The following is a 15,234-nucleotide window of genomic DNA, read 5'->3' on the forward strand; positions in this document are numbered from 1 at the left end:
CAGTAACCGTCTTTTAGCGGGTTGCGTTGTCAACTTTTAGCCTGTTCTCACCTATGCAGCCACAATGCTTACTAAATTTTGATAACCCTTGTTCAGATTGTTAATTTGTATGGTAACAAAAAACTTGGACACGAGGCCTAATAGTTAAAAACAAAACCTTCGAAAAAAACGCATTTAGGACTCAATCTTGGTCAGTCTAATACAAATCTTCAACTCTAGAAACCAAAATTATTTTGTTATATTGATGAGACTTATTTTTTTTTTTTATCTTCACACTCATGGATTCGTTGGTAAAGTTACTGCATCTGGTATGTAACAAAACCAATTCGCGATCTCAAAGGATGGTAATTTGTGTATTGTGAGGTCATTTCGCATTTGTGACTGAGATCTATAAACATCCGAATAAAAAATGTTCACGAGTGAAATCAAAAACACTAATGATCAAAATTTAAAAACTTGCAACATTGACTTCTGAACTTTGAAAGGGTAATTGCCTCAATGTCTTTATTCTATTACTAAATGATTAATGTAATAGAAAAAGCGCATCATCGGGAAGCATCCATAATATGCATTGATATTAGCCTTTTACATTCTCAACGCCATGTATATGGATGAATGTGATTTGAAATATGTATATTGACTCACAAATATGACAATGGTAAACACGTCTTCTCAATGGAATATAATTTAAAAATATATTGCGAACAGGTATTTATTATAATAAGTATTATTATAATCAATACTTTTCTGCTATTTCATGGTCCCAAATAATGTTCCTTTAATTAAGTCTATAAAGATGGAAATTATGCTTCGGTTATTGGAGCTACACTTTCTGAAGCATTAAATATAAGAAGTTTCAGACAAACACATTTTCGACATTGTAATTGTTTCACTTGTTTAAGTCTAATTCATCAAGGAAGTTGAAGTACAAGTAGCCACGCATGCTTAAGATACTCAAAGCTATGATTGGTGAGTTTCTGTGAAAAGTGTGAAATGATGTATCTATAAAAGTGTTTAATACTGAAACAATGAGATAAGTATTGACCATCCGTGTAAGTTGACGTTTCAGTTGTTTGGTAGAGGTCGGCGGTAGTTGTCGCGGAAACTGAAATATCAATATATATATATATATATTCTATACTTCTCATGAAATTAAGTGCAGCAGGTCTTGGTGATGATAGATTAAGGTGGTTCAATTCATACCTTTCAGATAGACAGCAACTTGTTGATGTTTCAGGCACTCATTCCGGTACAGCCCCAATATCATGTGGAGTTCCACAAGGGTCAATTCTAGGTCCCCTGCTCTTCCTTATCTATGTTAATGATATGACTGCTGTGGTTAAAAATAAGCTCCTCCTATATGCAGATGACTCAGGTATTCTGGTGTCTGGTAAGTCTAAATCTGATATTGAAAGGTTATTGAAAGAAGATTTGCATCTGGTTAGTCAGTGGTTGGTTGACAATAAGTTGTCTCTGCATTTAGGTAAGACGGAGTCTATTCTATTTGGTTCTAGGCATAAAATCAGGTCAAACTCTTCTCTTGATATTTCTTGTAATGGTACCATTATTGAATCTACATCTTCAGTCAAATACCTAGGGGCTACATTGGATCAAACTTTGTCCTTTGATACCATGGCTCGTTCAGTCATTCAGAAGGCCAACTCCAGGTTAAAATATCTATATAGAAAAAAAGAATATCTCACTCAGCAAACCAAGAAACTTCTTGTCATGTCTTTAATCCAATGTCATTTTGATTATGCTTGTTCTATATGGTACCATAGTCTCACAAAAATGTTACAAAATAAGCTTCAAACCACCCAGAATAAGTTAATGCGGTTCGTTCTAGGTCTCGATGCAAGGGCACACATTGGGCCAGAACATTTTCGTTTGCTCAACTGGCTACCAGTCAATAAACGTGTAGACCAGATTGTTCTTGGCCATGTTTTTAAGATTCAAAATGGTTTGGCCCCTGACTATATGGGAGAACATTTTATCCCGCAGGCCTCTATTCATTCATACAGGACCAGGTCAACTCAAAAAGGTGCATTTGCTGTCCCCAGGGTCAAAGGTTTCGGGTCAAAGTCCTTTTGTTACACGGGATGCTCATTATGGAACAATTTACCCTCCTGTATTACACAGATTGACAGATTGCCTGTTTTTAAGTCATCTTTAAAAAATTATTTATTAGAAAATCTGTAATTTTTATGTGTATTGTTTGTTTTGTCGGCTTAAGGAATCAGTTTTAGTCAGCAATTTTTATCAAAATTGATCCTATCTTTCAAAAATGTTATGCATTCTCCATTTTTTATTCTATGTATTTTAGGATGGTGTAATAAATGATGCTATCTGTGATATCTAATTTATTTCTTACACATTTTTTAATAGTGTATTTTTAGGATCTTATAATTAATAATGATATCTGTGATATCTTAAGTATCAAAATGGTCTGTGATATACATGCATAGTATTTAATATATTTATTTAAATTATGTTGGTCATTTTATTGATGTAATTTTGTTTAATATCTAAGTGCCACTCTATGTCATGCCACCAGCTCAAAGGACCACAATGGAAATATGGGTTTACCCATTTTTGTGTTATCCTTGGTGTTGGTATGTATGTAATGGTATATTTATTTTCATGTATGTTATATTTTATATTTTGTACATGTTGTAAATGCCCTTGTATGCATTCCTTGCCGAAATAAATCTATCTATAATCTATCTATCTATAACAGTGTCGTCATGTATATTCTTCATCATTCAGCACCACGTGCAGCCATACAAAACGCTTTTACTTAATAAATAAAATGTGTTTATGCTGATATTTGAAATAATTAAGCATAATAAAAGTATATGACCACGCGACAGGTGTTGTCTGTTGTTATGTTCAATGTGAGCTATTTTAATTAGATAAATGTCTGTTGTCCGTCTTCTAGCACTGTCGATGCAAAGTTCCAGCACACAACCACTTAAGCAGACTCAGTTCTTGCTCAATCTTGATGAAATTTAGCCAGATTTTAATAATGGTGTAGGGTTAAAACATGGTCGTAAGGCCATTAGGTAAAAACAAAACACAATCCCCAGTTAGGACTCAATTTTGGTGAAACGTTGTCAGATTGTTAATCTTGACAATATTGCGGCAAATTTCGATTTTTGACATATTGTTTTATAAGGTAACCGGGATGAGTTTTCACAAAATGATTTGTGTCCATACCGAAATAATCAAATAAATATTTACCGTTTGTATATGTTGATGTTTCCAAAGTTGGATAGTTGGCGGCAGTCGTTGTCGTTGAAACTGAAATATTAAAATATACCAGTACCATAATGTTCATTCGCCATCATTCAACACCATGTGATGCAAACATAAAACATTTACGTGTTTATTCTTCATATTTGAACTTATTTCGCTTAGTTAGAATACCAATGCGGCAGGTATTGTTTGGTGAAGTGCTCAATGTAGCATATCGCCATCAAGTCTTCGTCTGGTTTCTGTCTTCTAGCGGTGTCGGTGTCAACTTTATGCTCATAAACAATGAGGCAGCCACATTTTTGACTCGATATTGATGAAACTTGGTCAGGTTGTTATTTTGTAGGGTCATAAACATGTGCATCAGGCCGCATTTCAAAAGAAAACTTTCGTAAAGCCATATTTGGTACTCAATCTTGGTGAAATGAGGTCAGATTATTATTTTAATAGATAGAACTGTAAGCCCATTACCACTTAAACAGCCAAATTGCTCACTCTGTCTTGTACCAGTAACCGTCTTTTAGCGGGTTGCGTTGTCAACTTTTAGCCTATTCTCACCTATGCAGCCACAATGCTTACTAAATTTTGATAACCCTTGTTCAGATTGTTAATTTGTATGGTCAAAAACTTGGACACGAGGCCTAATAGTTAAAAACAAAACCTTCGAAAAAAAACGCATTTAGGACTCAATCTTGGTCAGTCTAATAAAACTCTTCAACTCTAGAAACCGAAATTATTTTGTTATATTGATGAGAAATATTTTTTTTTATCTTAACACTCATGGATTCGTTGGTCAAGTTACTGCATCTGGTATGTAACAAAACCAATGCGCGTTTCTCAAAGGATGGTAATTTGTATATTGTGAGGTCATTTCTCATTTGTGACTGAGATCTATGAACATCCGAATAAAAAAAATTCCCGAGTGAAATCAAAAACACTAATGATCAAAATTAAAAAACTTGCAACATTGACTTCTGAACTTTGAAAGGGTAATTGCCTCAATGTCTTGTGTCTATTACTAAATGATTAATGTAATAGAAAAAGCGCATCATCGGGAAGCATCCATAATATGCATTGATATTAGCCTTTTATATTCTCAATGCCATGTATATGGATGAATGTGATTTGAAATATGTATATTGACTCACAATTATGACAATGGTAAACACGTCTTCTCAATGGATTATAATTTAAAAATATATTGCGTGAACAGGTATTTATTATAATAAGTATTATTATAATCAATACTTTTCTGCTATTTCATGGTCCCAAATAATGTTCCTTTAATTAAGTCTATAAAGATGGAAATTATGCTTCGGTTATTGGAGCTACACTTTCTGAAGCATTAAATATAAGAAATTTCAGACAAACACATTTTCGACATTGTAAATGTTTCACTTGTTTAAGTCTAATTCATCAAGGAAGTTGAAGTACAGTAGCCACGCATGCTTAAGATACTCAAAGCTATGCTGTTTTGAGTACATTTACTAGATTGGTGAGTTTTTGTGAAAAGTGAGAAATGATGTATCTATAAAAGTGTTTAATACTGAAACAATGAGATAAGTATTGACCATCCGTGTAAGTTGACGTTTCCGTTGTTTGGTAGAGGTCGGCGGTAGTTGTTGTCGCGGAAACTGAAATAAAAAAAATAAATATATATAACAGTGTCGTCATGTATATTCTTCATCATTCAGCACCATGTGATGCCATACAAAACGCTCTTACTTAATAAATAAAATGTGTTTATGCTGCATATTTGAAATAATTAAGCATAATAAAAGTATATGACTACGCGACAGGTGTTGTCTGTTGTTATGTTCAATGTGAGCTATTTTAAATAGATAAATGTCTGTTGTCCGTCTTCTAGCACTTTCGATGCAAAGTTCGAGTACACAACCACTTAAGCAGACTCAGTTCTTGCTCAATCTTGATTAAGCAATTTTAGACAAACACATTTTCGACATTGTAATTGTTTCACTTGTTTAAGTCTATTTCATCAAGGACGTTGAAGTAAAGGTAGCCACGCATATTTAAGATACTCAAAGCTATGCTGTTTTGGAACATTAACTACATATGTGAGTTTCTGTGAAATGATGTATCTAGTGTTTAATACTGAAACAATCAGATAACTATTGACCGTCCGTGTAAGTTGACGTTTCCGTTGTTTGATAGAGGTCGGCGGTAGTTGTTGTCGCGGAAACTGAAATATCAATATATATATATATATATATATATATATATATATATATATATATATATATATATATATATATATATATATATATATACAGTGTCGCCATGTATATTCTATTTCTATAGCATTCAACACCATATAATGCCATACAAAACGCTTTTACTTCATAGATAATATGTGTTTATGCTGCATATTTGAAATAATTAAGCATAATCAGAGTATATGACCACGCGACAGGTGTTGTCTGTTATGTTCAATGGGAGCTATTGAAATTAGGTAAATGTCTGTTGTCCGTCTTCCAGCACTGTCTTCTAGCACTGTCGATGCAAAGTTTCAGCACATAACCACTTAAGATGACTCAGTTCTGGCTCAATCTTGATGAAATTTAGTCAGATTTTTATAATAGTGTAGGGTCAAAACATGGTCGTAAGGCCATATAGGTAAAACAATCACAAAGCCCCATTTACGACTCAATTTTGGCGAAACGTTGTCAGAATTAATCTTGACAATATCTCGGCAAATGTCGATTTTTGACATGTTGTTTTAATAGGTAACCGGTAAGATATTAGAAAAACTCTATTAACCAATCTTGAAGCGGAATTGATTTTTTAATCTTTATGAGACCTAGTCAAAAAGTCTATCTTTACACTATAACTTCTCAGTTTGAATCTGGATCTTTGAGTTGAAAATTTGGGTCAAAAAATAATTACAACTTGTGAGACCACATTTAAGACTCAAAATCATACAACTTCGTCATAATCTTTATCTTCACAAGGACCCAATAACTGTTAAGAGGGGGCAAACCAATTTAACACAAGATAAATTATTCTTTAAAAAGAAACGAAAAATTGATCCAATTAATTAATCAAATCTTAAGCAAGTTATATCATTGGTTCATTGGTCAAGTTACTACATCTGGTATGTATTAAAAGCAATGTACTATTTCTAAAGGATAGAGATGTGCATATTGTAAGGTGATTTCGCATAAATGGTTGTCGAGCTAGTCCATATTTGAATGATAATTTGTTTTCGAGTGAGATTCCGGACATGACATTAATGATCCAAATTTGAAATCTAAACACAACAAAGACTTCTAATTCTTCAAAAAATTGTTGACTTAATGTCTTGGTCCAAAAAAAATAATTCAAATTAACAATTCCATCGACAAATCGCATCATCGGGGAGTATCCATAAGATGTACTTATATTAGTGTTTAACATTATCAACGCCATGTATTTACACGACCGGGATTTTTAATATGCCTCTTGACTTACAATTATGACATTGGTTAACAAGTCTTTTTAATAAATTCAACGTGAAACAATTACATTACTTGGAAAGGTATTTATTTTATATGACCAAATATAACCATATTTTATATGACCAAGTAAAAAAACTACAAAAAAACACTTTTCTACGATTTCAAGGTCGCTAATAATGTTGTTTTGTTTTAATCTATAATGACGGGAATTACGCATATAGTGAACAAAATACTTACGAGAGCTACACTTTCGTTTGCGTTAAATATTAACCCTTGGCATGCTGGGAAATGTGTCGTCTGCTAAAATGTCGTCTGCTGAATTTCTTAAATAAGCATTTTCTTTGATTTTTTTTTCAAAGAATACTATCAGATTAGCAAACAGTTTGGATCCTGATGAGACGCCACGTTTTGTGGCGTCTCATCTGGATCCAAACTGTTTGCAAAGGTCTTCATAATCCGGTTCCAGCACTGGAAGAGTTAAACATGCCAACACACTTTTCAAACTTGTAACTGTTTCATTCCTTTAAGTTAACATCCCAATAACCTAGCGTATTAAACATACTTAAACATGACTGTTTCAAGTTATATTAATTAGATCGATGAGTTTCCACAAAATGATAAGTGTCCATACCGAAATAATCAAATAAATATTTACCGTTTGTATATGTTGATGTTTCCAAAGTTGGATAGTTGGCGGCAGTCGTTGTCGTTGAAACTGAAATATTAAAATATACCAGTACCATAATGTTCATTCGCCATCATTCAACACCATGTGATGCAAACATAAAACATTTACGTGTTTATTCTTCATATTTGAACTTATTTCGCTTAGTTAGAATACCAATGCGGCAGGTATTGTTTGGTGAAGTGCTCAATGTAGCATATCGCCATCAAGTCTTCGTCTGGTTTCTGTCTTCTAGCGGTGTCGGTGTCAACTTTATGCTCATAAACAATGAGGCAGCCACATTTTTGACTCGATATTGATGAAACTTGGTCAGGTTGTTATTTTGTAGGGTCATAAACATGTGCATCAGGCCGCATTTCAAAAGAAAACTTTCGTAAAGCCATATTTGGTACTCAATCTTGGTGAAATGAGGTCAGATTATTATTTTAATAGATAGAACTGTAAGCCCATTACCACTTAAACAGCCAAATTGCTCACTCTGTCTTGTACCAGTAACCGTCTTTTAGCGGGTTGCGTTGTCAACTTTTAGCCTATTCTCACCTATGCAGCCACAATGCTTACTAAATTTTGATAACCCTTGTTCAGATTGTTAATTTGTATGGTCAAAAACTTGGACACGAGGCCTAATAGTTAAAAACAAAACCTTCGAAAAAAAACGCATTTAGGACTCAATCTTGGTCAGTCTAATAAAACTCTTCAACTCTAGAAACCGAAATTATTTTGTTATATTGATGAGAAATATTTTTTTTTATCTTAACACTCATGGATTCGTTGGTCAAGTTACTGCATCTGGTATGTAACAAAACCAATGCGCGTTTCTCAAAGGATGGTAATTTGTATATTGTGAGGTCATTTCTCATTTGTGACTGAGATCTATGAACATCCGAATAAAAAAAATTCCCGAGTGAAATCAAAAACACTAATGATCAAAATTAAAAAACTTGCAACATTGACTTCTGAACTTTGAAAGGGTAATTGCCTCAATGTCTTGTGTCTATTACTAAATGATTAATGTAATAGAAAAAGCGCATCATCGGGAAGCATCCATAATATGCATTGATATTAGCCTTTTATATTCTCAATGCCATGTATATGGATGAATGTGATTTGAAATATGTATATTGACTCACAATTATGACAATGGTAAACACGTCTTCTCAATGGATTATAATTTAAAAATATATTGCGTGAACAGGTATTTATTATAATAAGTATTATTATAATCAATACTTTTCTGCTATTTCATGGTCCCAAATAATGTTCCTTTAATTAAGTCTATAAAGATGGAAATTATGCTTCGGTTATTGGAGCTACACTTTCTGAAGCATTAAATATAAGAAATTTCAGACAAACACATTTTCGACATTGTAAATGTTTCACTTGTTTAAGTCTAATTCATCAAGGAAGTTGAAGTACAGTAGCCACGCATGCTTAAGATACTCAAAGCTATGCTGTTTTGAGTACATTTACTAGATTGGTGAGTTTTTGTGAAAAGTGAGAAATGATGTATCTATAAAAGTGTTTAATACTGAAACAATGAGATAAGTATTGACCATCCGTGTAAGTTGACGTTTCCGTTGTTTGGTAGAGGTCGGCGGTAGTTGTTGTCGCGGAAACTGAAATAAAAAAAATAAATATATATAACAGTGTCGTCATGTATATTCTTCATCATTCAGCACCATGTGATGCCATACAAAACGCTCTTACTTAATAAATAAAATGTGTTTATGCTTCATATTTGAAATAATTAAGCATAATAAAAGTATATGACTACGCGACAGGTGTTGTCTGTTGTTATGTTCAATGTGAGCTATTTTAAATAGATAAATGTCTGTTGTCCGTCTTCTAGCACTTTCGATGCAAAGTTCGAGTACACAACCACTTAAGCAGACTCAGTTCTTGCTCAATCTTGATTAAGCAATTTTAGACAAACACATTTTCGACATTGTAATTGTTTCACTTGTTTAAGTCTATTTCATCAAGGAAGTTGAAGTAAAGGTAGCCACGCATATTTAAGATACTCAAAGCTATGCTGTTTTGGAACATTAACTACATATGTGAGTTTCTGTGAAATGATGTATCTAGTGTTTAATACTGAAACAATCAGATAACTATTGACCGTCCGTGTAAGTTGACGTTTCCGTTGTTTGATAGAGGTCGGCGGTAGTTGTTGTCGCGGAAACTGAAATATCAATATATATATATATATATATATATATATATATATATATATATATATATATATATATATATATATACAGTGTCGCCATGTATATTCTATTTCTATAGCATTCAACACCATATAATGCCATACAAAACGCTTTTACTTCATAGATAATATGTGTTTATGCTGCATATTTGAAATAATTAAGCATAATCAGAGTATATGACCACGCGACAGGTGTTGTCTGTTATGTTCAATGGGAGCTATTGAAATTAGGTAAATGTCTGTTGTCCGTCTTCCAGCACTGTCTTCTAGCACTGTCGATGCAAAGTTTCAGCACATAACCACTTAAGATGACTCAGTTCTGGCTCAATCTTGATGAAATTTAGTCAGATTTTTATAATAGTGTAGGGTCAAAACATGGTCGTAAGGCCATATAGGTAAAACAATCACAAAGCCCCATTTACGACTCAATTTTGGCGAAACGTTGTCAGAATTAATCTTGACAATATCTCGGCAAATGTCGATTTTTGACATGTTGTTTTAATAGGTAACCGGTAAGATATTAGAAAAACTCTATTAACCAATCTTGAAGCGGAATTGATTTTTTAATCTTTATGAGACCTAGTCAAAAAGTCTATCTTTACACTATAACTTCTCAGTTTGAATCTGGATCTTTGAGTTGAAAATTTGGGTCAAAAAATAATTACAACTTGTGAGACCACATTTAAGACTCAAAATCATACAACTTCGTCATAATCTTTATCTTCACAAGGACCCAATAACTGTTAAGAGGGGGCAAACCAATTTAACACAAGATAAATTATTCTTTAAAAAGAAACGAAAAATTGATCCAATTAATTAATCAAATCTTAAGCAAGTTATATCATTGGTTCATTGGTCAAGTTACTACATCTGGTATGTATTAAAAGCAATGTACTATTTCTAAAGGATAGAGATGTGCATATTGTAAGGTGATTTCGCATAAATGGTTGTCGAGCTAGTCCATATTTGAATGATAATTTGTTTTCGAGTGAGATTCCGGACATGACATTAATGATCCAAATTTGAAATCTAAACACAACAAAGACTTCTAATTCTTCAAAAAATTGTTGACTTAATGTCTTGGTCCAAAAAAAATAATTCAAATTAACAATTCCATCGACAAATCGCATCATCGGGGAGTATCCATAAGATGTACTTATATTAGTGTTTAACATTATCAACGCCATGTATTTACACGACCGGGATTTTTAATATGCCTCTTGACTTACAATTATGACATTGGTTAACAAGTCTTTTTAATAAATTCAACGTGAAACAATTACATTACTTGGAAAGGTATTTATTTTATATGACCAAATATAACCATATTTTATATGACCAAGTAAAAAAACTACAAAAAAACACTTTTCTACGATTTCAAGGTCGCTAATAATGTTGTTTTGTTTTAATCTATAATGACGGGAATTACGCATATAGTGAACAAAATACTTACGAGAGCTACACTTTCGTTTGCGTTAAATATTAACCCTTGGCATGCTGGGAAATGTGTCGTCTGCTAAAATGTCGTCTGCTGAATTTCTTAAATAAGCATTTTCTTTGATTTTTTTTTCAAAGAATACTATCAGATTAGCAAACAGTTTGGATCCTGATGAGACGCCACGTTTTGTGGCGTCTCATCTGGATCCAAACTGTTTGCAAAGGTCTTCATAATCCGGTTCCAGCACTGGAAGAGTTAAACATGCCAACACACTTTTCAAACTTGTAACTGTTTCATTCCTTTAAGTTAACATCCCAATAACCTAGCGTATTAAACATACTTAAACATGACTGTTTCAAGTTATATTAATTAGATCGATGAGTTTCCACAAAATGATAAGTGTCCATACCGAAATAATCAAATAAATATTTACCGTTTGTATATGTTGATGTTTCCAAAGTTGGATAGTTGGCGGCAGTCGTTGTCGTTGAAACTGAAATATTAAAATATACCAGTACCATAATGTTCATTCGCCATCATTCAACACCATGTGATGCAAACATAAAACATTTACGTGTTTATTCTTCATATTTGAACTTATTTCGCTTAGTTAGAATACCAATGCGGCAGGTATTGTTTGGTGAAGTGCTCAATGTAGCATATCGCCATCAAGTCTTCGTCTGGTTTCTGTCTTCTAGCGGTGTCGGTGTCAACTTTATGCTCATAAACAATGAGGCAGCCACATTTTTGACTCGATATTGATGAAACTTGGTCAGGTTGTTATTTTGTAGGGTCATAAACATGTGCATCAGGCCGCATTTCAAAAGAAAACTTTCGTAAAGCCATATTTGGTACTCAATCTTGGTGAAATGAGGTCAGATTATTATTTTAATAGATAGAACTGTAAGCCCATTACCACTTAAACAGCCAAATTGCTCACTCTGTCTTGTACCAGTAACCGTCTTTTAGCGGGTTGCGTTGTCAACTTTTAGCCTATTCTCACCTATGCAGCCACAATGCTTACTAAATTTTGATAACCCTTGTTCAGATTGTTAATTTGTATGGTCAAAAACTTGGACACGAGGCCTAATAGTTAAAAACAAAACCTTCGAAAAAAAACGCATTTAGGACTCAATCTTGGTCAGTCTAATAAAACTCTTCAACTCTAGAAACCGAAATTATTTTGTTATATTGATGAGAAATATTTTTTTTTATCTTAACACTCATGGATTCGTTGGTCAAGTTACTGCATCTGGTATGTAACAAAACCAATGCGCGTTTCTCAAAGGATGGTAATTTGTATATTGTGAGGTCATTTCTCATTTGTGACTGAGATCTATGAACATCCGAATAAAAAAAATTCCCGAGTGAAATCAAAAACACTAATGATCAAAATTAAAAAACTTGCAACATTGACTTCTGAACTTTGAAAGGGTAATTGCCTCAATGTCTTGTGTCTATTACTAAATGATTAATGTAATAGAAAAAGCGCATCATCGGGAAGCATCCATAATATGCATTGATATTAGCCTTTTATATTCTCAATGCCATGTATATGGATGAATGTGATTTGAAATATGTATATTGACTCACAATAATGACAATGGTAAACACGTCTTCTCAATGGATTATAATTTAAAAATATATTGCGTGAACAGGTATTTATTATAATAAGTATTATTATAATCAATACTTTTCTGCTATTTCATGGTCCCAAATAATGTTCCTTTAATTAAGTCTATAAAGATGGAAATTATGCTTCGGTTATTGGAGCTACACTTTCTGAAGCATTAAATATAAGAAATTTCAGACAAACACATTTTCGACATTGTAAATGTTTCACTTGTTTAAGTCTAATTCATCAAGGAAGTTGAAGTACAGTAGCCACGCATGCTTAAGATACTCAAAGCTATGCTGTTTTGAGTACATTTACTAGATTGGTGAGTTTTTGTGAAAAGTGAGAAATGATGTATCTATAAAAGTGTTTAATACTGAAACAATGAGATAAGTATTGACCATCCGTGTAAGTTGACGTTTCCGTTGTTTGGTAGAGGTCGGCGGTAGTTGTTGTCGCGGAAACTGAAATAAAAAAAATAAATATATATAACAGTGTCGTCATGTATATTCTTCATCATTCAGCACCATGTGATGCCATACAAAACGCTCTTACTTAATAAATAAAATGTGTTTATGCTGCATATTTGAAATAATTAAGCATAATAAAAGTATATGACTACGCGACAGGTGTTGTCTGTTGTTATGTTCAATGTGAGCTATTTTAAATAGATAAATGTCTGTTGTCCGTCTTCTAGCACTTTCGATGCAAAGTTCGAGTACACAACCACTTAAGCAGACTCAGTTCTTGCTCAATCTTGATTAAGCAATTTTAGACAAACACATTTTCGACATTGTAATTGTTTCACTTGTTTAAGTCTATTTCATCAAGGAAGTTGAAGTAAAGGTAGCCACGCATATTTAAGATACTCAAAGCTATGCTGTTTTGGAACATTAACTACATATGTGAGTTTCTGTGAAATGATGTATCTAGTGTTTAATACTGAAACAATCAGATAACTATTGACCGTCCGTGTAAGTTGACGTTTCCGTTGTTTGATAGAGGTCGGCGGTAGTTGTTGTCGCGGAAACTGAAATATCAATATATATATATATATATATATATATATATATATATATATATATATATATATATATATATATATATATATATATATATATACAGTGTCGCCATGTATATTCTATTTCTATAGCATTCAACACCATATAATGCCATACAAAACGCTTTTACTTCATAGATAATATGTGTTTATGCTGCATATTTGAAATAATTAAGCATAATCAGAGTATATGACCACGCGACAGGTGTTGTCTGTTATGTTCAATGGGAGCTATTGAAATTAGGTAAATGTCTGTTGTCCGTCTTCCAGCACTGTCTTCTAGCACTGTCGATGCAAAGTTTCAGCACATAACCACTTAAGATGACTCAGTTCTGGCTCAATCTTGATGAAATTTAGTCAGATTTTTATAATAGTGTAGGGTCAAAACATGGTCGTAAGGCCATATAGGTAAAACAATCACAAAGCCCCATTTACGACTCAATTTTGGCGAAACGTTGTCAGAATTAATCTTGACAATATCTCGGCAAATGTCGATTTTTGACATGTTGTTTTAATAGGTAACCGGTAAGATATTAGAAAAACTCTATTAACCAATCTTGAAGCGGAATTGATTTTTTAATCTTTATGAGACCTAGTCAAAAAGTCTATCTTTACACTATAACTTCTCAGTTTGAATCTGGATCTTTGAGTTGAAAATTTGGGTCAAAAAATAATTACAACTTGTGAGACCACATTTAAGACTCAAAATCATACAACTTCGTCATAATCTTTATCTTCACAAGGACCCAATAACTGTTAAGAGGGGGCAAACCAATTTAACACAAGATAAATTATTCTTTAAAAAGAAACGAAAAATTGATCCAATTAATTAATCAAATCTTAAGCAAGTTATATCATTGGTTCATTGGTCAAGTTACTACATCTGGTATGTATTAAAAGCAATGTACTATTTCTAAAGGATAGAGATGTGCATATTGTAAGGTGATTTCGCATAAATGGTTGTCGAGCTAGTCCATATTTGAATGATAATTTGTTTTCGAGTGAGATTCCGGACATGACATTAATGATCCAAATTTGAAATCTAAACACAACAAAGACTTCTAATTCTTCAAAAAATTGTTGACTTAATGTCTTGGTCCAAAAAAAATAATTCAAATTAACAATTCCATCGACAAATCGCATCATCGGGGAGTATCCATAAGATGTACTTATATTAGTGTTTAACATTATCAACGCCATGTATTTACACGACCGGGATTTTTAATATGCCTCTTGACTTACAATTATGACATTGGTTAACAAGTCTTTTTAATAAATTCAACGTGAAACAATTACATTACTTGGAAAGGTATTTATTTTATATGACCAAATATAACCATATTTTATATGACCAAGTAAAAAAACTACAAAAAAACACTTTTCTACGATTTCAAGGTCGCTAATAATGTTGTTTTGTTTTAATCTATAATGACGGGAATTACGCATATAGTGAACAAAATACTTACGAGAGCTACACTTTCGTTTGCGTTAAATATTAACCCTTGGCATGCTGGGAAATG

At 32.8% G+C, this 15,234-nt stretch overlaps 1 protein-coding gene across 1 annotated transcript in view; it reads right to left on the reverse strand.

Moving 5' to 3' along the window:
* The window catches only part of LOC127849774 (putative uncharacterized protein DDB_G0282499), a 465,276-nt gene that overhangs the window by 442,755 nt on the left and 7,287 nt on the right, over positions 1 to 15,234 (reverse strand). Inside the window, exons 6-13 of the mRNA XM_052382526.1 lie at positions 13,056 to 13,118; positions 11,473 to 11,532; positions 9,512 to 9,574; positions 8,946 to 9,008; positions 7,363 to 7,422; positions 5,390 to 5,452; positions 4,824 to 4,886; positions 3,241 to 3,300 (exon numbers count right to left, since the gene is read on the reverse strand). Of these exons, the coding sequence (XP_052238486.1) occupies positions 3,241 to 3,300; positions 4,824 to 4,886; positions 5,390 to 5,452; positions 7,363 to 7,422; positions 8,946 to 9,008; positions 9,512 to 9,574; positions 11,473 to 11,532; positions 13,056 to 13,118 (495 nt within the window). The remainder of the gene's footprint in view (positions 1 to 3,240; positions 3,301 to 4,823; positions 4,887 to 5,389; positions 5,453 to 7,362; positions 7,423 to 8,945; positions 9,009 to 9,511; positions 9,575 to 11,472; positions 11,533 to 13,055; positions 13,119 to 15,234) is intronic.

This window comes from Dreissena polymorpha, chromosome 11, assembly GCF_020536995.1.
Source record: "Dreissena polymorpha isolate Duluth1 chromosome 11, UMN_Dpol_1.0, whole genome shotgun sequence".
Lineage (NCBI taxonomy): Eukaryota > Metazoa > Mollusca > Bivalvia > Myida > Dreissenidae > Dreissena > Dreissena polymorpha.